This window comes from Rhea pennata, chromosome 2 (genome assembly GCF_028389875.1).
Source record: "Rhea pennata isolate bPtePen1 chromosome 2, bPtePen1.pri, whole genome shotgun sequence".
NCBI lineage: Eukaryota > Metazoa > Chordata > Aves > Rheiformes > Rheidae > Rhea > Rhea pennata.
This window is the reverse complement of record NC_084664.1, coordinates 150,522,073-150,546,302: the sequence shown is the minus strand read 5'-3', so window position 1 is coordinate 150,546,302 and position 24,230 is coordinate 150,522,073. Positions and strand designations below refer to the sequence as shown.

Below are 24,230 nucleotides of genomic sequence, written 5' to 3'. Positions count from 1 at the left end.
TAAGAATTTAAGTATTGTATTACTTGAATGGTGCTGTGTCATAATACCAAGTGCAGTGATTCAGGTTTATCTAAATTATCTTGGTGTAATTCTACATAGTTCTTCATGATACTTGTAGTTTGGTTCAGAACGAGATGATGCTTTCTAAATCTCAAGATTTAGGGAAAATTTAGGGAAAAGAATGAGGGGATAATTTTATTAGCTTATTTGATGCAAATGATTCCGTTAACATACGTAACATAGAAAGATGAATCAAAACTTGCTTAGAACAAATCCAGGTTATGAAGAAATTTGATACTGTGTCCTCCTGGTATTAAAACTAAAGACACTCAACAGTATAAGTTGAGTGTGAGAGAAGATGCCATGGGATGCAGGCACAAGAGGAGAATATGTGTTATTTTCCCACAACACTGCTACTGTCTTCAATCTTTTTTGATTCAAAAGTGAAGACTGTAGTGTTTTTAGTTTCTGGTCAGTCAGTGTTGAGTATGTCTTCTGAGTACGGCCCCTAATGAGTTCAGTTCAGACATACTTAATTTGTGCATTTCAGGTAGACCTAGCTGCTGCGTTGTCAAACTGGCAGCATCCTTGGTAGCTACAAGGAACTTTGGCTAGCGACGATGCTGGTACTGAGAGCTTTGTGAATGTGTAAGCTTTTGGGGTGGATTTTATTGGTAATATGCTTAGATTGGGTACTAGGAGCTCTGACTCATGGTCTCTGGTATATTTAGCAGCAAATTAGGTATGTTACTATATCCACTGCAGAAGCCATGCAGCTAAATGCTGGCAGATTTCACAGCTAGTATTAGTCTTGGTAGTCCAGAGTAATAAGTGTGTTTAAAGCTGCAGCATTGAGCTGGGGTGTTCTCATTTATGGCCTTTGTAAGAGGGGAACCTCCATCAGGATATGATAGCTGAAGATTCTCTTGCAACTGAAATAAATCTGACTGTAAGTCAGGACCATAGATTACTTTATGGATCTACATCAAAGCAAAGGTGTGACTGAGAGTAAGTACCGGGACAGGACACAGCTGTTCGCTTCCCCAATGCCCATGAGGCAGATGGCTGCGACGCGCTGGCGTGCACAAGCAAGCCCGGACGTTGCAGCGTTGTTCGTGGGGTTTGCTCAGGAGAACCGAGCCGCTCCTTGCAGAAAGCCGCCTGCGGCCTCTCGGACGGCAGCGCGATGGGGCGGCCCAGGCCCCGCGGTTGCCGGCTGCGCCCTTCTCCCGCCCAGCGGCGGCGCCTCGGCCGGGCAAGCAGCTGCACTGGAAAGCCCCTCCCTGCCCGACGCCTGCCAGCACACGTAGCTCCTCCGGCCGGGAGGCTAAAGCGCCGCGGCGGGACGAGGCGCCCACGAGAGAGCCCCGGCTTCCACCTCCTCCCGCCGCCGCCATGACACCCCGCACCCCGGGGCTGTGCGCATGCGCGAGCCTCAACTCCCGCGCTTCGGCGCGCCGCGTCCTGCGCCAGAAGCCCGGCGCGCGCATGCGCACAAGGGCTTCCCCCCGTCGACCCCGTAACCTCCTCTTGGTTTATGCTTTTTTATTATTTTTTTCCCTATGATTGCTTCCTACAGGCAGCGAAATGGAGCTCAAATCCGGCCGCAGAAGACTTCCCCCCTTTAGAAAAGAGAGCAGCCTTTCAAGTGGCTGTGACCTTTCCACCGACGGGGTGAAAGGTCGCTAACAAAATGGCGGCCTCTGCAGCGGTGGGGAGCGTTGGCGGCGCGGGGCCCGGCGGGCGCGGTGCGGAGCGAGGAACCTCCCTGGGGCTGTAGAGACTGAGCTGCGCCCGCGGGGCCGCCCTCGCCCGCCCGCGCGCCCCATGCCGGCCGGCGCCCGCCCGCAGCCCCACAGCAGCTCCCAGCGCAGCCGCCGCCCACAGCCGCCGCCGCGGCCGTAAGGCCGAGCCGCGGGCGGCTCCGCCGCAGCCCTCCCGCTCCCGGCCCGCCTGTCCCGCCGGCTCTCCCTGGAGCGGGGGCCCCACGGCCGGGCCTGCCCGCCTGAGCCGCTGCCTCTAGAGCCGTTTCGTCTCTAGCTTCTCCGGAGAAGAAGCTAGCGGCGTCTCTGAACTGGTGCCATTCCCCCCGGTGGAGAGAGGGCTGGTGTGTGCACTCACCAAAGGTTATGCAGAAAGCCTGAACGTTGTTCCTGTTACAATTATGGTGCTCGTTCGAGCTGAAGATGCCTGACGGTTGGGAGTCACAGACCCACGGGGGCGATGCGTGATCAAATACAGCGTGACACGGGGAAAAAGCTAAGGACCCATCAAGTGAGGACGATGTTGATGCCTGTCTGACGGTCAGCAGTGTGTGCTTAGTGCTGCTGTTCAGGATGAATAGGAAGAAAGGCGACAAAGGATTTGAGAGCCCAAGACCATATAAATTATAAGTATCCATTTTTTTCAGAATTGTTATACTTGAGACCTATGTGCATTTGAAACAGACCACAGGCTGATCAGTAATTACCCACCTTATAGAAGGCTGGAACTATACTTTGTAGTTTAGATTGTCCTCAAAAAATATGTTACAGGTATTGTATTGTGTATTGTCTTGCCCAGAGAAAACTCTCAACCATGCAGTCTCTTCTCAAAAAAAAAAAAAAAAAAAAAAAAAACGCTCTTCAAACCATAGAGAAATTTCCAAACGATATCAGCACTACAGATCATGCATCCTGTTTCATTTTTAATGTTGGATAGAAGTGTCAAGCCCTGGTCATTTCCCATAAGGAATTTTTTTTACATGTAAAAGTGAGTTCAGACCATGAACATCTCTGTCAAGCAGCTTTGCTGTGTAAATCACTATTTTTACAGACTCATGTTGATTTTAACCAAGCTGTAATGCAGTTGGTTGTTGATTTCAGTAGCTGTCTCAATTTTTATGTTTATAGCTCCATGATTCTCCATGAAATCTGTAGCACAGATGTATTTTTAAATAGAATTACTGCTGTTAGTATATGCATTTTAATATTTAGATAATCCATCATTGGAAACTAAATGTTGTAATTTTATTGTAGAAATTTTGTTGAACTTACTGAAATGAAGCAAACTCATTTTTTAATGCACAGGTGTATTAGTGTGTACACATATGTTTGATGTGGTGTAAAAGTTATCATGAGGTTGGAACTTGAGTTACGATTGACAATACTCTGAAGCATGATGAAGATGCCAAGTACTAAAGAAAGATATAACTTTAAAATAGTGGAATTATTATTTTATCTTCTATTTGTATAGAGTTGTAATTACCAAGTGTTCAAGTACACGATTCAAAAAATTAAGCGTACATCTGATCAATTTAAAATACTTACTTAGATTAGTAGATATATCACCATTATTTAAAACAATAAATTTGTATGACATACTAATTGTAAAAGCACATGCTATACTATATCCTTTTTCGTGTATAGTACTTACATAAACTATGCGTGAGAGTCAACTTGCTAGGTAAATGTTCCACATATCTCTGATTGCAAATATTACAGCTGCATGTTATTTCTAATACTGCACATTCTTAAAGTGTTAGACCTTGATTTTATACTATTAGTAATAGTATATATTTTACATATTCTTACGTGAAGTTCCGAAGACATGTTGTTATCCTCTTGTATTATTAGTAGTATTCACACTGGTGTGATACTTTGAATTTATTGGAACTTTTCTGACCTTGTGTAACTTCTATTCATTACTTGGGTTGGACCACTTATGTAAAAGACTTTTGGACCATCAGGAATTCTCCCTATTATAAGTATATGGTACATGCAGTATGTCTTCTGCAATATTACCTTCTACATACTCTCTATGCTACTATATGTATACACTATTTATATATACATACTGTATAACCTCTCATTTTTTTTTCTTTTGAGTTAAAATATCATTTAAAATCTTAGTATTTGTCCAAAACCTCACTTATTTATTTTTTTTTCCAGCACGACTCACCAGGTAGTTTGTATCAACAACATAAATTTTCAGAGAAAGTCTGTTGTAGTAAGTACTTTTTGAATAAAATATGAAAGTAGAAATAAAAAGTCTGGATTTTCTTTATGTTTTTGGAGGTAACAATTACACACAAGTAGATTATGTTCTTAAGCTTCTTTACGTTATTTGCTTTCTAGTCAGCTGCCTCTCATAAGTCTGCCGTTCCTTGGAAAGTGTCAAGTAAAACATCTTGTAATAGTGAACACTTTAACCTCTGTAGGAAAACCTTTCTCAGAAGAAGGTCATTGCATTTTAAGTATTACAAACAATTTGCAATTCAGAATTAACTCAGAACAAACTGTCAGTTAACGTTGGGGATAGGGTAACAGAGTTTTGTAGCCAACATGCGGGTTCACTTGGGCTTTGAAGAGACTACACTGCTTTCAGGCTAGAAGGCTTTGGAGCTCATTGCAAATTTAAATATCTGCCTGAACATATTCTGCTTAGACTTTAAAAATCATTGTCTCAAGCTCAAACGCCAGAACCTAAAACATAGTGATAGAAAAGGATGCTCATAACTTGAAATTGTAGTCAATAGAGGCACATAATTTCCAGAATATGTTTTTTTTTTAACTTGGTCATCTTGAAGTTGTTTTTTAATTTCACAGCCGGGGGAATTCACCTTCTATATCCATTTTAGGCATCTAAAAGGAAAACACTTTTTAAGTGCAATATTGACATTTGCATTGATTTTCCCTATGATTTTTCCTTTTAAGATGCACTAATAAAAATCGATACTTTATATTGTATTTCTTTACTTTGTGAGTTGCTAAAGATTTTAATAACAGGTGTTGATTTGTGTTTTTGTAGGGTTATGTGGAATTGACAATATTTCCCACAGTTGCAAACCTGAATAGAATCAAATTGAACAGTAAACAGTGCCGGATTTACAGAGTAAGAGTCAACGATTTGGAAGCAGCTTTCATCTATAATGATCCAACATTGGAGGTTTGTCACCATGAGTCAAAGCAGTAAGTGACATGTTTAAAACTTTGCAGATGTAGTGTCTTCTTTTGCTTTAGCCATGACTTACTTTATTTTACTGGCATGTTCTACCTGGTGATTTCCTTATGGTAACGTCGTTGTCGGTCAGAAATACTTTAGGAATAGCAATTTATTTCAGGGAAAGCATTTTGACTATAAAATTTAGTATTTTTCTTTTATTCCTTTAATTTTTTTTTTACTAAAATTTCCTTGTATTGTTTTGCAAGAGTATTAGAAGTTTTTTAAAAAGTACTTTATATAGGGGAATAAAAGTAGTGAATACCAGTTGTGATATCGGTGCTATGAGGCAGTTGTCCTCCTCATGTTTTTTCCCATGGTGAGAGAGTATCTTTGGCTAAAACATTTTATCTGTGATAGACTTAATGAGTGAGTTAAGATTTATGCACACACAGTTTTATACTCTTACAACCATGCAAAGGAATTATTGTGGCAACAGCATTTGTTTATATTCTTGTACAGATCATTTTAGAGTGGTATTACTACATTCATACGGAAGTTGCACAAAAAAGGATTACCCTTTGGTTTTGAATGTTTTTTTGGATTTTTTTTTTAATTCCAATTTGTCCAAATTAGTGTAAATTTGTGTAGATTAAGACTACTACGTTCTGATAGGTTTGTCCTACAAAGTGATTTTTATGATTTATGATGCCAGGATAGGTAGTTTTTGATCCTTCTGATCCTTTAAATCTAGGAATATTCAAGTACCATCAAAGTTCTTGGGAAAATTTACCCCCATTTCGTAACAAGACTGTGTAAGCGTTTTTTCTGATTTTTTTTAAAAAAATATGTTCAAATAATCTTGCATATAATTTGCTTATTGCTTCAAAACAAATAATAGAAATAAGGCAAATCATGTGACTATGACAGCTTAACCATTGGTTTACTGAAATAAAATGCTTATTACTGTGCTTTATGTATTTGTTTTGTCCCCTTGGGAAGTGATTACTCTGAGAGATTTGTTAGCTGGAAGGATAGAGAGTGCTCAGTTATCTGCTTTAGTGGTGAAATTGCCTTAATTAACTTAAGTTTTCAAGCTTTGCTCTTCAGATAAGATTGCCTCTGTGATGCATTGTGTTTGCCAACAAGCAAAACCTAGCATTTTGGTAAAAATAGAAAATACAGCCCTCTTAGGCTTCTACTCAGCTATAGTTTGGGATTCTTGGCCTTGAGTTTGTTTGCAGCTATTGAAGTTTTTTAGTCTGCTCTTTTTTTTAGTACTTGTGAGAAAAAAGAAAAGCAAGCTAGTAAGTCTTTCTGATGAAGATCAGTAAGATAATATGGTGAAACTATATCTTTTTTTTTTGTGGAGCACCATCTTTTTTTTTTTTTTTTTTTTTCCCCTTTGTCATCCTGTTCAAGATCAGTGAATGAAATTTGAGGACAATGAATGCAAAGTGAAGTACTGTTTCATACAGGGTGAGAGCAACCTATGGAATTTACTGCTGCAGGTTTTCACATTGCTGTTAGAACTTAATTTAAAAGTCCTTTTATTTCATAACTCCAGTGTTATTCATAGCTATGAAAGGCAGAGGTCACCAAATATTCTTTGCAGAAAGCTAGCATGCATCTTTTTATCTCACAAGTCAAAGACTTACATGTACTCCAAAGTATCACAGGAGCTGCTTGTTTTTTCCATTGAAATATCTGGTCATAATTGTGTACTGATTTTGATAGTAATTTTGATGGTAATTTTGATTAAGTACCATATATATGCTTTTTTGATAGAATTACAAACAGAAATTCTAGATATCTAAAACCTCTAAAGTTAGTGCTTCCAAAGGAAGTTCATCAGTGGATTGCCTCTGCCCTTTTTACAAAGATTTTTATGAAAGTACCCTCTTACTTGTGATGATGCTTTTGATTTTGTTAGTGTTGATTTCTAAAAGAATGCCTAAAGTATGTAGAAAAAGTTAGTGATGTTTAATGGACTCTATTACTTTTACTGTTGAAGATAGATAGTTTGTTTTACATTTCTCTTGCTCCCTTAGTAACATAATTGCAATAAGAATAGAAGAACCTACATCGAAAGCTGCTGTAATTATTTCTTTTGGAAGACTTGCTGCAGCATCCGTGGTTTGTGAGATTGTTCCCTGCTATAACTGTAGAATCATCTAGGAAGTAAGGAGTCTGGAATATAAATTATGTTAGTTGCTGTTTAAGGCTTGTAAATATAGGATAAAGCTGTATTTTCAGTAGCTGTGCTTTATAAATAGCCTTTCCAGGATATGATCAATGTTAAACTGAGCATTTTGTTACAAAACTTTAAAAGTTGAAGTATGCTTCCTAAATGAATGGGAGTGAGGGGAACAGTCGTTGATTGTGGCTTTTGTCAAGTGGGTCAGGAATATAATTCTGAAAATAGAAAAGTCATTACCAAAAGAATGAGGAAGGAGTGAAGGAGTTAAACCTACCTTCTTTATATTGTGAAAATTCTGCTGTGCAAGCAAACATAAGAAAGTTAAAGGAGGGTAGGAAAATCAAGACTAAAAAACCCTTTATCTAGGAAATTTAAGCAAAGCCAGCAGAAATCGTTTCTGTCTCCCCATGATGAAGGTCTTGCTACTTCTTGGGTGAGGGCTTTGTCAAATCAGTTCTGTGTTCTGAATGTCACATTCAGGGAGTTTTCAGGTCAAGTGATACTTGCGCGTTTTAGCATCTCGTATGTAGTCTCCATCCTTTCATGTTTTTCATGTTACAGAAGGTAGAACAAACTTTTCAATATTAACTATACTGCACTTTCTGTGCTTTCATGTACGATTTGTAGAGTTTTACCGTGCGTACACAAGGTGGCAGAGAATCCCACTTAGCATATACTTTTAAGAAAGGGTTTGAAGTCTGGTAAAGACAGCTTCCAATCTGGAAACAGTGTTGGAGCATGTCTGTTTGAGGCTTGTCTTAGACTTGTTGTTGTAGAAGAGCATTACAGCCACCTTCCTTCTCTTTTCCCCTTTCAATTCCTTGAAAAATGTTACTTTCTTGTATCTATCAATAGAAGGAGAGTTGGGCTTACTTTTATGGATTACATAGTTTGTATTCAGATTAATGATGTAACTGCATATATTCCAGCTCCTTTTCAAGTTAAAATGTGTAAAGAAGGTCTCTCTATTCTCTTAATTCTATTAGGATTTTTCCTTAAATTTGTAAATTGTTAAGGAGCCACAGCAAAAGTTTGGAGTTCTAACACAATGGTACTGAAGGAGATGTAGCTTCAAGGTTGATTTCTGTACTGATCTGTGATGAATGAATTCAAGATTATTCTGCTGTTGTCTGGATGTTTACTTTGTATTGTGTGTTTTGAATCCTGTTTTTATGTCTTTGTGATAATTATGCTGCTCAGTTGACAAGCTTATTATTAATTCTCTGTAAAGAAAGATACATTTTTGTAAAGCTAGCTAACATGCACAGATGCTTTCCTGTGTGTCTCTTCAGTGTAACTTGACAGCATAAACCTGTTCATTTACTAATTCAGATGTGTTTTTAGTTGTTTTTTTTTAATTTGAAGTCTGTAATTTTAAAATATTAATGTTTTGATATACTCCAAAATATCTGACTGCTGCTGTAGTTACAAGTAGCAATGTGGAAGAAACTGATGTGGTAGGGTGTATCGTTCAATGTTCTTTCTTTTGAGGTGTCATTGATCCATCCTTTAATCTATGCATACCAGAGAAATGATATAGGAAAGCTACTTCTAGACTGAGCTGTGTATTATTTTACTGCAGTAAATAACCTTTGTTTCCACTGTTAAGGTATTCATGAAATTGCAAATTCGTGATACACTTCTTTTTAAAGAAACAAAACAAAGATGTAGAAAACTACCTGCAGAAAAAGAGCTGGCAAAACCCTTACCTTTTGGCAAGAAAGAAAGAGAGTTTTTTTTCAGGGTATCAAAGACTCACAGTTTTGTTTTATTAATATATTGAATTAGACTGAAAAAACAAGCATGAATTATAATCCATTACATTTACTCTTCTGCATAGCTTCCTACCTACATGTGGATCAAGGAACTATTTTGCCAAGTTGATGTTAAATACTGTAAGAAAAAAAGCTGTATAGATTATATGTGGGCTACATAACAGCTAAGTAGCAGTGCTGCAGTTAGTATTGAGAAATGCTATAGCAAACATGAGATGTTTGTAAGCAAAGGATGACTTAACAGAAAAGGTCTCTACTGAATGAAATGTATTTCCAGTCAGTCAACAGCAGTCACCTGGGCTATAGTGATCAGTGTTTTGGGGTGAATTCTGATAATAAAATATGAATTGATCTGGGGGAAAAAAAAGAATGCATGTTCTTGTTAACCTACACTTACTATTTTAAAGAATTGACTTTATTTCTTGAGTTGTAACTTGGCTCATGCTATGTTTTTGTTAAAATAGCCATATCCGGTTTACTGGAATAGTTCAACCTGCAAAAAGATTACTATCTGGTATTAAGCCTCTAATGTGACCTTTTTATACTGAATCACCCATTTGAATTGGACTACTTCAAAATAAATGAAATATCAGAATAGACTGTTTCCTTTAAAATGTTAAGACCAGCAGAGTCTACCTTTCTTGCTGTAAAATCATGACCTTTTCCTGTCTGTGAACTGTTGATGTTTAAAGTGTAACTTCAAGCTTACCATAATCCACAGACTTGAGCAAATTCCTATTGATGTTTTGGAAAGGGATCCCCTGCCAGTAATGGTGAACTCCTGGATGATTAAAATGAAAAACTTTGGACTTTAGGGCCCAAAAAATCTTAGTGTTTTCTGCTGATGGTTTCTTTGATTACTGAGATATTTTTCAGTCATGCAGTCATTGAAGACTGTTTTTCAAGTGGTATTTATTTGCCTCCCTAATATACCATTTCAAGACAGCTTACAACAACAGCGGTTGAGGTGGTTGGTTCCCACTGACACTCTCTGACTTCTCTGACCCCTCAGTAAGTAAGAGCTAAACTACATGAAAGCCGGGTTTGTCCAAAAACAAACAAAAAAAGGCTTTCTTCTTCCATTTACAGCTTTCAGCTGGAGGTTCAGATGAACGGTAGTCTCCTGAATGAGGGAATATGTGGCTGACATTAGGGGATGGTACAACAGCTCCAGTTTAGGTTGTTTTGAATTGTCTTGGAATTGTATACTTAGTTACTCCAGTGTACTGTTTACAAGCTCATTCTCTGCAGCACAACATGCTTTTAAAACCTTTTGGTATCATACCTTATCTTTAGGTGCACTTCAGCTATGAAAAAGGATAAAGTGATCACATATTAAAACCTGGCATTTTGGAGTTTCTGTACTCATATGCTACAGTTTACTATTAATGTTCCGTTTTCAGGAGCTTCCAAGCAAAGTAGACGAGTTCACTGCTCCTGACATTCCCGGTCTTGGTAGTGGTGCCAGGGAATGTGCATGCTGCTATTGCCAAAGATCAAGAACTGCATGAAAATAGTCTCAATATATTTCAGTGTTTTAGTTAAGTCTCAGGTGGGGAAGGCTAGGAATATAAGCCTCAAGTCTGACATACCTAGACTTTTAGGATGAGGCTGGCATGGTTGATTACCTTTCATCCTTTCAAGTAAGGTACTGTAATTTGAGTTGAACACTGTTTTCTCTGTGGGTGGTGAAGAGTGAATGGTTAGAAGAAAGAAAGTAAAATTCTGAAATGAGATCATGTCTGCTTTGGGTTGGACTTTAGACTCCATGGCCCTGTGAGGAAGAAAGGAGCCCACAGCCAAGAGGTAGCATACTCCATGGTGATGCAGTATGCTGCAGATGACTTTACACTTTGTTGCAGCTGTGCCTCCATAGTGGTTGGATTCAGCAGGGACAGTTAAATGCTCTGGGTAGTTCTGGAAAAAGCAATGAGGAGTAATTCAAAACACTTTCTCTTCAAGGGCAGAATTGTGCAAGCTTTTGAAGAACTACATGTGTTAGAGGATTAGAACTGAGAGAAGTGTTCTGTCCATATTTTACAAGGGTTAAAAATCATTTTGAAAGTGTGTAAAAGCTATAAAGATGCAAAGGCAAGAATATTTTCAAACTTGACTGGTCAATCTTCCAGTACCCGAATGCAATTGGAAGAGCTATTTAGATTGAAAGTTAAGAAGTTACCATGCCACTCATAACTCCTGTAACTGCTGACACATTTGTGTTCCTGTTCCCTTCAGGAAAGAAAGTTAAGAATATATCATAACTGAAGTAATGTTTTTACTTTATATTAAACTGTATAGTTAATAACAGCTAATATTTGGTAACTTGAACAGCTCAAAGCTGATTACAAGAATCTGTGTATGCATCCTAAATAAAAGGAATGCCTAGAAATTATAATAACGCTTTTTTAGTTTGTTTCTAGGTACTAAAAATACTTACATATTTGGGGTTTTTTTTGTGGATTAAAGACAAAACTCTTTGTCTTTAGACATCTAGAATTTTGTATGACACATAAAAGAGGATAAAATAAAACTATTCTTATCCACCATCAAAGAGGGAGAAAGCCCTCAACACTTGTTTGAACGTTCATCATGACCGTTCATCATGAAACTCAGTATAGAAATCATGTAACTTTAAAAGTTGCTTTTTGTAGTTCAGCATATACTTTAAGAATTAAATGGGTATTTCTGACAGGAGGAATCTCAACTATTTTTCCAATGCCTATGCTGCTGCAGTCAGTGCTGTGGACCCAGATGCTGGAAATGGAGAGCTCTGCATTAAGGTTCCCTCGGAGTTGTGGAAACATGTTGATGGTAAAGTAAAGAGACCATACTGAAAGTTTAATTTAAGGTGCCACACAGTTATGCAAACTCCCAGACAAGAAGATAGTAATTTTAAATAAATACAAATAGCCCTACATTATTTTATAAATATAATTGAAATGGTAGTTACTGTTTTCTTTTTCCTCACCCATATCTTTCCAGCTAAAGTCTGAAAAACAGCTTTTCACTTCTTGGTAATATGGAGAAGTGGCTGCAGAAAAGATCTCTCAGCTCTCTTTGAAAACAAGCTGTTTGGTAGTCAGGATCTCAAAAGTATACATGAGGCTGCGGGTATAATGGGATATAATGGTTGCTAAATTGTAACTGCTTGAAGCTACTTGCAGTATGCATGAGCCAATAAAGGAAAGAATTGACAAAGATATGTCTATTTGCATGCTATTTAAAGAGGTATATATTATCTGAAAGAGAGTCACTTTAAAATTATTTTGACAGTGAAAAGTAGACTACTTTATAAACTGGAATACAAAGTCCTGGAACAAATAAACTGTTCTAATAAGTCATTTTCCATAGTTGATTATTTTCTTATCTAATATTGTTAGTTTCTTATACTAGTTGTTTTACAAGATTTTATCATCTTCTCCTTTTGATCTGTGAGATCTATGGTAACGGAGAAAAAAAACTTGTGCACTGTTGTCAGATGTGTCTTATTGGGAAAGACAATTTTCTCGTTATTTTGTTTTAATTTTTAAGTTCCTGTTGGGTAACTTCCATCAGTAGAAGGAGTAATATTCAAACAGGTACAATTTTTCTTTTCAAAGTTTGAATGCCAAAATATAGTGAGACTTTTTGGCTAAATTTCACAATACGTTTTAATTTCTTTTCTTGACAGTCTATTCATAGGCGAGATTTCTGTGAAACTAAACCAAAGCAAAGACATTTCAGTTGCAGGAAAAGCTTTAGCCCTAATAACAGATTTTAAGAAACTGCAAATGACAATAAAATGTCTTTTAAGAATGTTTGTTACATGCATATTTTTATATGATGATAACTGTAACTGGAGTTACATTTCATCTTCCAACTGCCCAATAGTAACAAATCTTTGTGTAGTTGTTGTACCCTAACAATCATCTTCCTTTGTACAAAATTACTTCAGCATGCTACAAAAAAGTTTTTTATAAGTTCATATCCTTTAATTTAAGCTTAAGAGGTCTCTGTTCTGTGAGTTCAGCTGTGCTTTGTAAGTGAACGTTGAGGTCTATGAGAATAAACAGAATGTATAGTCTTAGTAGACTATACTATATATATATGTGTGTGTGTGTATATATATATAGTCCAAAATTGAATGATTATTCTGAAATATTTTTTGCATAAGTTGTATATTTACCCTAATTTTTGTCTTACTGCTGCAGAGTTAAAAGTCCTTAAGGTGCATATAAATTTTTCTCTGGACCAGCCAAAAGGAGGGCTTCATTTTGTGGTACCCTGTATGGAGGGCAGCATGGCAGAAAGAGGGGCTCATGTCTTTTCGTGTGGTTATCAGAATTCTACACGGTAAGAAAAATGTCTTTGTAAGTTAATCAGTATAAACTGTTCCTACTTAATTTCCAAGTGTAGGAAATAAAAGTATTTCTGCTGAATTCTCATATAGTTTCTTGTACGGCTGAGAATTTCTAAACCTGATGTATGCTTTAAAGGAACTCACCAGTAGCATGAAGTAACATCTAATGAAGTAATTAGGATTTCTAATCTTTTTGACTTAGCAGGAGATAGCAGCAAAGAAACCTTTGAGTACTGGAAGGCTATATGAGATTGATGTGTAGCAGGCATCAGAATGTCTACATATGCAGTATTTTTAAGAGTACATTTTGTAACTTGAGAAAAATACCATCTGTGAAAAAGAAAAATATAATTATTAACCATTTTCCCTCCAATCTTAACTTCCCTAGATTTTGGTTTCCTTGTGTTGATTCATATTCTGAGTTGTGTACCTGGAAACTTGAGTATACTGTAGATGCTGCGATGGTGGCCGTTTCAAATGGAGATTTGGTGGAAACTGTATATACCCACGATATGAGAAAGAAGACTTTTCATTACATGCTGACTATTCCAACTGCAGCTTCTAATATCTCCCTAGCCATAGGACCTTTTGAAATCCTTGTTGATCCATATATGCATGAGGTAATAATCTTCATAGAGGTCTCCTTTTTTGTAAAGAATTTGTAACTATTTTATGTTGCTACCTATAGTGAGGTTCAATATATATTGATCAAAAATAGAGATGTCTAGATATAGCCTGTCTTAGTACAGTTATGATAAAACTTGTCCAGTAATGCCTGTATTTAAAGTTCGTTGTGTGCAGAATAAAGCCTTTGAATGAGCAATAATAAATCCTTTAAATGAGCAATAGTTCCATTTATGCCTGAATTTGTGGGAATAATTTGTTTGTTGTTGATGGTATGTTTCTCAAAATAGCTTTAAAGCCATCCTATTAGCTGTGGTAGCTAAAAATCATTGCCTCAGAGTTCAGTAGTATTCCAAACTAAGTTGGACATAGCATTTTAATTCTTAACAGATTGTTGTCTTAGCCCATTTTAGTGAAGTCTACCAACTTGTATTTTTATCTGTATTTTCAAGATGGGTAAGGATGGACTAGGTAGGCAGATTAAAATACTTGTTCATCATGAACGTTGGCCTGTATGCTCCCCTTTGGAAAGCATGATAGGAAGATGCTGAGAAATGCTGATGCCATGCTTTATCTGATCCAGGGACAAACAGCAGATTTTAGTTCTCAGTGAAGATGTTCTGTTACCTCTTGCTGGTGGGATACTCACTAGTGAAAGGCAATAGCCATTAAAAAAATCTGTTGATAAGATCTAAAAAACTTAAACTGATACATTGCTACAGAGTTTAAAAGGCTTGAAAATGAAAAGGTGATCATTTAAACGTGGTGCCTGTGTCGCTGCTGAAGTAAGCAGTATTATGCATGGGACGTTCTGACCTGCTGTTGTCTGCATCATTCCTTTGGAAGGAAAACAGTAGTATCAAAGGTGGCTCATAGTTTAAACTGTATCAAATCCTCTTCTGAACAGTAGCACTGATGGAGTGATTTTCACTTATCTAATTCATTGTTACCTGAAAAAAAATAATACTTTGACTTTGCAATCCAATGGGTTTTAATGTCATGTGCTTTTAAACAGTAGATGTCAGTAGGCAGGTGTCATCATTGTGCATTGTCTGCTAAAAAATTATTTTTCTGTTGCTGCTCTCACAATTAAGACTGGCATCCTGGTGCGCTTTTCTTCCGCAGTAATCATTATCACAGCTTAAAAATGTTGTTTTCTGTTAAATTTCTGTGGTAGCACTGTTTTTTTAAATGTTTTTATGTGATAAACTTGATATTTATGGGTTTAAATATTTTCATCAATCTTGTACTGAGTTTTTGCTTTGTTTGTAGGTGACTCACTTTTGCTTACCCCAACTTCTCCCATTGCTCAAACATACTACGTCATACCTTCATGAGGTATTTGAATTTTATGAAGAGATTCTTACCTGTCGCTATCCGTACTCCTGTTTCAAGACTGTTTTCATAGATGAAGCATATGTTGAAGTAGCTGCTTATGCATCCATGAGTATTTTTAGGTTAGTATTTGAGAAAATTACACCTTCTAAAAATTTGGGCTTATAAACACTAGATCCAAGACTTTTAAGATACACCTGAAACTTATATTACTTTTAGCCTGAATTTTAGGCTTCTGAATTTGAAAAAAGGTGGCTTTTGTTGACAATATGGTCTTTTTAAAATTAGATATATGTATTTTATTTATTACAAAGATGTTGGATTTATATCTTTAATAAAAATGACCAGAGGTTTTTTTCTGAATTAGAGATGCCATGCATTAAATATTTAAGATCAAATTAAGTGCAAAAGTTTGATTATGTTTTGTTTTTTCTTCAGCTGGGGGAGAGGTACTATGAATCCCAAACAGTTTCACCAGTTAAAACTACTTTCGCTCTATACAAAGAATCGTATATTTGTGATAATGGCAGGAGATCTGCCTGTATTAAGATTATTAAGAAAGACATTAATATTTCTTTGGAAACTAGTGGAAGATTTTTTTTTATTTCTTCTGCTTTTTAAAACAAATTCTCTATTTCAGTTTTTCGTAGATTGTACTCATGTTATATTGTTTCCTTTTTATGGGGTCTAGCACAAATCTCTTACACAGCGCGATGATTATAGATGAAACTCCACTGACAAGGAGGTGTTTAGCACAGGCGCTGGCCCAACAGTTTTTTGGATGTTTTATATCAAGAATGTCTTGGTAAGTATGTTATTGTTGTACTACCTAGAAATTGTTAAAAGTTTAGGATATGGAAATTTTAATTTGCAAGTGGCATTTTACCTGGGGTATAAGTGAAACAATAACTGTAGAAGAAATTATATAAAAAAAACCAGCACAGTGAATGAAAATTGAGGAGAATGCTTTTCTGCTTGAAAGAGGAATAAGAGATACAAAGGTTTCAAAGACACTGGTGGTTGAACAGGCCTTGTCTCTGGAATTATTGCTTCTAAATGTTGTAGTAAGCTGTGGCATCTAGAAATGAGAGAGGAAGGAGACTTTTTCCTACCATCAGTAAATTTCTATCAGATAGTTGGATAAAGAAGTGCAACCTGCACAGGTAATAGTTATTGAGTGGCAGGACTAATAAATGAAGGAGAAGTTCAGGAGAAGGGGAGTGGAGAAATTAGTACTAAATGGCTAAACTGGTTTGGGTAGTAAGCTCCCTATAACTCCTTCCCTCAGGCTATCTCCTGCATCATTCTTGCAGTTCTGATCAGTGTTTATTTTAAAGCCTTTACATACAGTTTGTTTCAGCTACAAGGGGCCTATTACTGGTTTCATGGTACAGTGTATGTCCCAGAGAATCCTTGGCTTAAAAAACAAACCAGTGTGTTTTTAAACTGAGATTTGTATTAGTATAATTTCAATCTCTGCTTGAAACTGCGCTCTGATAGATATAACTAGTGCATTTCCATGGTGAGGAGTCTTCTTCTCCCTCATAATGATTGCCTTTGGTGGTGGTGTGTTATTCATATCATCATACTTTGTATGCCATTCTAACACTCGGAGTGCTAACTAGTGTAGTTTTCCTACATATTTTTCTCTTGGAGCACAGCTCTCAAAACGCATATAAATACCACTCTCCACCAAACTGCGAGCTAGACAGGGAAAGAAGAAAAGAGGGCAGGGAAGAACCACAAAAATACACATACATATGAAGCAAATGGGTGCTTTGCAAGGACTGACTTTCATGTCTGGTATAGATGTATTTTAGTCCTGTTTTTTATGAGAAATATAGAACTAGGATGATCTCTTTGAAAGCTGTCTGCTTCTTTCTGTAAACTACTTTGAAGGTTATTTTGTACTGCACCTTTTTTGTCTATTCAAATCCTTGTCACATTGAAATGGGTATCAAGTAATTGAGACTGTATAGATTAGCCGTTGTTTTAACTTTCATGTTCATTTCCACTCTTTCATTGTTACAATTTTAGCTAAAGTAGTTTGGTTTTATATTTTAATCTGGGCTTTTGTGGTAGAAGTTCAGCTTTCATTGGCTCTTCAGTTTCATCGGTCCCTTCTAGGAGCCAAGTTACATAAATTGGTTCACAGCTCATCAGACTTCTATTGACTTAGAGAAGTTATATAACCTGCTGAAACTTGTGGCTATTTTGAGCTTGTTGAAAATACCATCCCTTATGAAATACCTGCTGAAGTGCTGTAATTCATACTTCTTTCATATTATAGGTCAGATGAATGGGTGCTAAAGGGAATCTCTGGTTATATTTATGGCCTTTGGATGAAGAAAACCTTTGGTGTTAATGAGTATCGCCACTGGATTAAACAGGTAATATAATAAAGTAGCGTTTTTCTATGTTTCAGACATTGGCATCAAAGAAGACAATATGAAAACAGAAAATAGTATAGTTCTGCATTGCAATCTAAAGAGATATTCAGTAGAAACAAAACTTAGCTAAAATAGATATACTACTTGCTACAAGGAGAAAATACTGAACATATTAACCAAAATAAGTTTCTGTGACAGCATTATGAATAACAATTTTCACTGTCTCCCTGTGCAATTATTTCTCCTCTTTTTGTTTGCATTTTTACACAAAAATGTGCTAGTGAGTCAAGAGAGACATTCTTCGGTGCCCAAATCCTTCTCTGCCTGCTTACTTCAAGTTTTCTTTTACCTTCTTTAGAAATAAAAAGTGTTGTGAATGGATTTGGAGATGGGATTGGGAACTGAATAGAGTTATTTGGCCTGAAGATTTTGATGTTCTTGGTGAAAGTTAATAAATTTCTACATTTCTATTCAAATAATACTTTTTCATTTCCATTAAAAATCATCTGTTTTTGAAAAGAATGTTCTGTCTTTACCATAGTTTTCCAATTTTAATGTTAGGAAGCAGATACTGACTAGTGTTAACAGCAGAGAGTCTTTGTCCTTTACTAGTGGTCCTCATTTATAGAAAGAGATGCATCCTCTTCCTATCCCTCTGGTTACATTTTCTTATTCCCCTCTTGCCAAAACTAGAATCCTAGCTCCGCTGCTTCACTATCATCCCTCATCCACACAGGGACCCAATACTCTTATCCTCCTAATGTACACTCAACTCATCAGTCCTATGCTGTCTATGCTAAAGGTGTGGGTACTGTAGAGAACAGTAGAACAGGATGGAGGTCTGTTTGGGAACCTAGTCCTGTGTACAACAGCAAGTAGCGTCAGAGTATTAGTTGCTCATGTTGTTTCTGAAGAGTTACTTAAGTGCTTTCACAAAGCATTGAGAGGTGCTGCTGTCATAGCCTCCATTTCTGCAGTGAACATCCTTACTACTTTGAATGTAATATGAGTACATCAAAGCATGTAATCTAATACGTGAATATGTATCAAAATATGTCAACATTTGAAAACTTCTTGTCTAACGTTGGGTTGCAGATAGGCAGCAATTCATTCTGCCTTTGCTCAACCTGATTTGATTTGATCCAACCACATTGACTGCTGGATGATGATGAGTACACGCAAGCATCCTGCCTTAAGTATGCGTGTTAACATGGGCGCAGCATCACACAAGTTCAAACACAAGTTCCAGTTCAGAGCAGGCTTCTTACTGGCTTAGACATGGGTCAAGGTGAACATCCATCTGCTGCAGTCTGCTGTGTGCATACGTCCGGTGTTGTTTTCCACTGCAAAGATTGTGAATACCTTTATTCTATTGCTCAGAGACAACTTATTCTGTGAATGGTGATATTTAAGTATATTGGAGTTCGATTTTAACTGCTAATTTTTACCATCTTGTTATTGTTTGCTATACTGAGGAACATCTCTGATTTTTTAAAATACTTTGTGTGTTTGTAAACACATTTAATTAGGAGGTATGGCTTGAACAATGAGGGCAAGAGCTTTCCTGTGTTTTTTAAATAATCCCACTACTTTTCAAAATTATGCTTGCTTACTTATGTTTTACTTTTTAGGAGTTAGATCAAATAGTGGCATATGAACTGAAGACTGGTGGAGTTTTACTGCATCCAATATTCGGAGGAGGAAAAGAGAAAGACAAGTATGTTTATTTAAGCCGCAAGTCATTACTGGGTATGTTTTTATGGGGCCATTAATATATGCCTTGGGTGTGTTGTGCGGCACAAGGCCAAACGCTGAAAAACTTCAGCTGCCCAAGGCATATATTACCAGTCTCATAAAGTACATCTTGAGTATACTGTATCACTGTTGTTTTAGTTTTCTCTCACTTTAAACCTTGAAGGGAATTAAGTATGATAAATGTTTTTAGTACTGTTATGAAACTACTTATTAGTAAGAGGATGGGAGAGAAGGTGGAGCTAGAATTTTGACTTGAGCTATTTCTAGAGTGGTTAGTAATCTTTAGGCTTTTTCAGGTATCATCAGTTTTCTTTTTTTTTGCTGTTTTTGTTACCACTGTCAGTTAGCACCTTGCAATCTTAAACTGGAATTATGTCATATGAATAAGTGGGGAAAAATAGTACTAGACCAGTCATCTGTGAAGCACCCACTGATAAATGTGGACTGGCCAAGTCTAGTTTCTTCAGTAAATGTAGCTTCGGTAACATTAGCTTAAGAAATTTCCCCTTACCCTTTTCATGATACTCCTGTACTTGCCCACTCTGCAGTGCTAACCACTGGAGGTGGAAGAGTATTTTTTCTAAGACAGATTTGTAAAACGATCCAGGTTTCAGTGATAACATTTACAGGGTTTATTTTTTCCCCTTGGATGAATTAATCTAGGTTATCAGACAGCCTCACAGGCAATTAACCTGTGGCATCTAGGGTCTGGACAGAACTGTGAGGTTGGGAATATGCAGGTAAAGTGGGAAAATACGTGAACTTCTGAAGTTCTTATTGCTGCAGAAGTCCTTGTGTAATGAAAATACAACCTCAGTTATCTGCGTCTTGCTTTTGAGGGTGTACAAATCCAGGGTTTTGTCCATTTAAAATCAAATGCCCTGGTCTTAGAATTGAATCGAGTATGCAAATAGCCAATTTAAAATTTGAATAGCTTTCTCTTTTTGAGAGATGAAAAAAGAAGGAAGAATCTTCTAAAATCAGAGCTAAGATGTATTGGCCAGTTTCCCAGCCAGGTGAATCCTTACCAACTACAGAGTTTTCTGGATGTTGATAATCCTAGATTCAGCTTGTCTTTTTACATGCCAGGCCATTGCTCAATTTTACCTGTCTACTTGTGATAGCTTTAATTCACTGTCCTGTTCTTGTAAGTAGTGAAGCAATAGCTACATGGTTTTGTTGCATATACTTATAAAAACAAGTCACAGCTAGTAGCAGTAATTTTAGGTATCCAGTTTTTGATGATGTCTTTGTTTAAATAAAATTTAGGGGCTGAATTAGTTCTTGGCAGGTTTTTTAATTGGCAGCAGTACAATTTGGCAGCATATTCTCCTGTACAGAAAAGCTAAATTCAGATTAATAGGATTAGAGGTAACTAGAGGAAAAAAGACATATTTTTGAAAAAGGAATTCACTAGAAAAAAAGTCGCTTCTTACGTGTTAATTTTAATGTTAAGCGTTTAATAGTTTTATTGTAGTTATTGTGGATTTGGACACAATGGACAGAATCCTATTCTCATGCTGCTACATGTTGTATTGCCAGTATGTGATGCATCAGTATAAGATGTTCTGGTTTTCTACATCTATTTCACTACAGCACTCTTCATTATATTTTGGACGTGCTAATCGTAATATCACTTAGAAATAAATTGCATCTTACTATTTTTTGTAGGTTGCAAAATTGTATGTAAATTTTTTATGCATTTCTGACTTTGGGAAATGATGCATATTTAGGGGGGATATTTTTATAATGACAACAGTTAGACTATTTCTCTTCAACATTTTTTTTTTGTGTTTCTTTATTAGTGGTTATGATGATATGGTTTCCTGCCTGGACATATTTGCATTACAGCACTCCCAATTCATAATAGCATGAAGAAAGTTGGATTAACTGTTAATCTCTTTTTTAAACTAAATTAGAATCAGGAAATATATATATGTATGTTTTTAAAAAGGCTTCTTTTGGAAACATGAATTCACTTTTGCCCACAACATAGATTTCACAAATTCTTCCTGTTTGTGTGTAGTGAAATACAAACACTTCTATCCAAAACACTTCTTTAAAAAAACAAAAATCCCAGAGTCTGGGATAGTGAAGACAGTAAGAGAAAGGAAACTGCAAGTTGACTGTTATATGTCTGAGAGTTTTAAAATAAAGCTTTGTTCTTACATTTTTGTTTTATGTTCTCCCCTCTCTGATTTTGGTTGTCTTTGTTCTTTGACTGTGGTGGTACCACCCAACTGTAAAAATGAAATGTATCTGTGTACATTCTTTAGGGTTTGAAAGTAAAAGAAGCATATTGACACATTTACCTTAATTGTCTGAAATGCATTCAAGAGCATGAACATTATAGACTTTCTTGGAAGAGGTAGTTTTATTTATTTTTTTTTAATTTTTTTATTTTTTTTCCTCCCCAGTTTCACAAAGCCTCTAGGAGCTCATTGCTAATTTTGAATCTGATTTGATGAAAGTTCAATACAAATTTTAAAAGTCTAATGGCTGAAGAAAAGTATTATCAGAAGAATTTGTTATTACTGAATGAACTACCAAATACACCTCTCAATGCAAACAAACTAGTCTCAGTATTGATTTGTGGTTAAATAGTATGACTAGTACTAAAATCAATCAACACTTAGTAAAATTAAAAAGTCCAAGAATGTGAGTCCTGGCTTGGTTGTAATTTCCCAGAAAAGAATTTTACCAAAGTCAATCAAGTGTATAACTTGAAGCTGGATAAACAGTTTTATACTGAAACCAAATTATTATATAATGTCTGAGCCACAACCTCAGTTTCCTTCTCACATTTACATTCTTTCATGGTTACTAATTCTTCCATACCCTGGAACACAGAAGTATTATCCAAAATAACCGGACAATTTGATAAGAAGTTTAACAACTGCCTACCTATGCAAAACAGCAAGTGTTGCTACTACCTTCTGTTTCATATACTCAATACACTTAAAAAGTGTAGCTCTTGCTTAAATGTAGAGATAGTTTTCTTCTTGTATCTTAATATGTTTAAATAGACATGCATGAGTGAAATCAAGGAAATTTCTCACTAAATAATAAGATGGAAAAATATTTATTAATGAGCTGCATATGCAGCTACTTTGGTCCATGCCATCTCCTGAAAATCTTAAGAGTTGTAGACAAGGAGCCAGGTCCTGGTCCTCTGCTGGCAGAATGCTTCTTGCTGGCTTACATCTTTTCAAGTGCCTGGAAAGACTGGTCACAAGTTAAAATGGTCTGCTCAGTAGGTCTTTGAAGGTTCTGGAAGATCTGTCTTTTCTTGAGATAGCTAGCACTGAAAGATCAGACTTACTGCTCTTGTCTTTGCTACAGCTCACGAGTTATTTTCTGTTGTGCAGTGTCTTCTTCTAAAGACTTTGGTCAAGCAAGATGCCTTGTCAGCCCATCTTCAAGTCGTTTAAGTTATCTATAAGCGAGAGTCATCTGGGAAAAAAATTCAAACACGGAAATTTTAAGTATCTGGCGTAGTCACAATAGCTAACTTGTGATTCTCCACCAACCAGCATAAAACAAATCTGTATTTCTGCTTCTTAAGAAGTAGACAATGTGGGTCCAATTTCTTAAGGTTTTGTTACCTGTTCATGGAGTACTCAACTGCCTTATAGAAGTAGCTGAGAGAAAAAAGGTAGCACAACAAAATACAGTTGTCACAGTCTTTATTTGTTAGTGAAATAAACTCAGACTTGCAAATGTAATTATCTCAAACAGAATTCTCAAAGAATTGAGAAGTGGGCAAAAGGTCTGTCTTCTCTCAAGTTCAGTATGCAGTTACTTGCCTACAGTTAGAGTGCTTGTGTTCTGAAATGTAAAACTTGATGGAGAAAATTAATTTTAAAGCTTATCAGAATTAGACCTTTTAGCATTTTTGTTTGTTTGTTTTGCAGCCACTAAGACTGTCCAGAAACCAGTTCTGCTTTTGAAATATTTCAAGGTTTCACCATTTATTTGTCTTCTGATATTGGATGAAATTAAATCATTTAAAATATTTTGCTTATAGATACAAAAGGTATGTCTGCACAGACATCCTATAGAGTTGTGAAGGACAACAGATATAGTTCAAGTTATGGAAACAGTTTGGCTGCTGTAACATGATGCTCTGCGCAGTCTTCCTTGGCGTGATATCTGATTTAGAAGACATCAATCTGCCAAAGTACTGAAAGCATAAAGTTGCTAACTAAAGCAAAACCCGAGCAATTCCTTTGGCTCATCACATGAAAGTCTGCCATGACCCTTAGAACACTTACTTTTCTTTAATTGCAACAATTATTTATTTAAATATAAAATATTCAGTACATCCAGTTACTTTTAAACAGATGTACAGCAGGGAGAGTGTCGATTCATGCGTAACTTCCGGACTTGAGTGGTAGGTTCTTTGCCCTATTTTTTAATGCTGCCACTGTATTTTTGAGACGTTATTGTACATACATGTATTATCTGTCACTGTTATCTCTGCAGTTCTTGCTGCATGCAGTGTATGTGTATACCCAGGTAACTTTTGTTATGTGCAATCATTATAAACCTGTTGCAGCTTTTAAGTGGAAAAAGCAATATGAATTGTGGTGCACATTCGTCTTGGTTGCTAAAAGTTATTTTAGTTCTCATTCTATAAAATTCAAATAGAGTTGTTTTTTATTTTCTAGCCCTGCATCGCATTTACATTTTTCTATCAAACACCCCCATACACTGTCATGGGAATATTACACTATGTTCCAGTGTAAAGCACATCTTGTTATGAGACTGATTGAGAACAGGATCAGCATGGAGTTCATGTTACAGGTAGGTATATATAAATGTTTATGTGGAATATACACAACTTTTTGTCTTAAATTGCAATTTCTATTTCTAAAATTAAATTTAAGAAA

The 24,230-nt window shown here is 36.5% G+C and overlaps 1 protein-coding gene across 2 annotated transcripts in view; it reads left to right on the top strand.

Annotated features, from left to right (window-relative positions):
* Window positions 1-1,886: 1,886 nt before the first annotated feature.
* Window positions 1,887-24,230, top strand: part of TAF2 (TATA-box binding protein associated factor 2) — a 61,696-nt gene continuing 39,352 nt past the window's right edge. For both annotated transcript variants that reach the window (XM_062570573.1, XM_062570572.1), the window contains exons 1-11: window positions 1,887-2,389; window positions 3,933-3,987; window positions 4,789-4,949; window positions 11,588-11,706; window positions 13,086-13,227; window positions 13,623-13,854; window positions 15,131-15,315; window positions 15,885-15,998; window positions 17,484-17,583; window positions 19,215-19,300; window positions 24,009-24,144. In XM_062570573.1, the coding sequence (XP_062426557.1) occupies window positions 2,337-2,389; window positions 3,933-3,987; window positions 4,789-4,949; window positions 11,588-11,706; window positions 13,086-13,227; window positions 13,623-13,854; window positions 15,131-15,315; window positions 15,885-15,998; window positions 17,484-17,583; window positions 19,215-19,300; window positions 24,009-24,144 (1,383 nt within the window). In that variant the 5' untranslated portion in view covers window positions 1,887-2,336. The remainder of the gene's footprint in view (window positions 2,390-3,932; window positions 3,988-4,788; window positions 4,950-11,587; window positions 11,707-13,085; window positions 13,228-13,622; window positions 13,855-15,130; window positions 15,316-15,884; window positions 15,999-17,483; window positions 17,584-19,214; window positions 19,301-24,008; window positions 24,145-24,230) is intronic.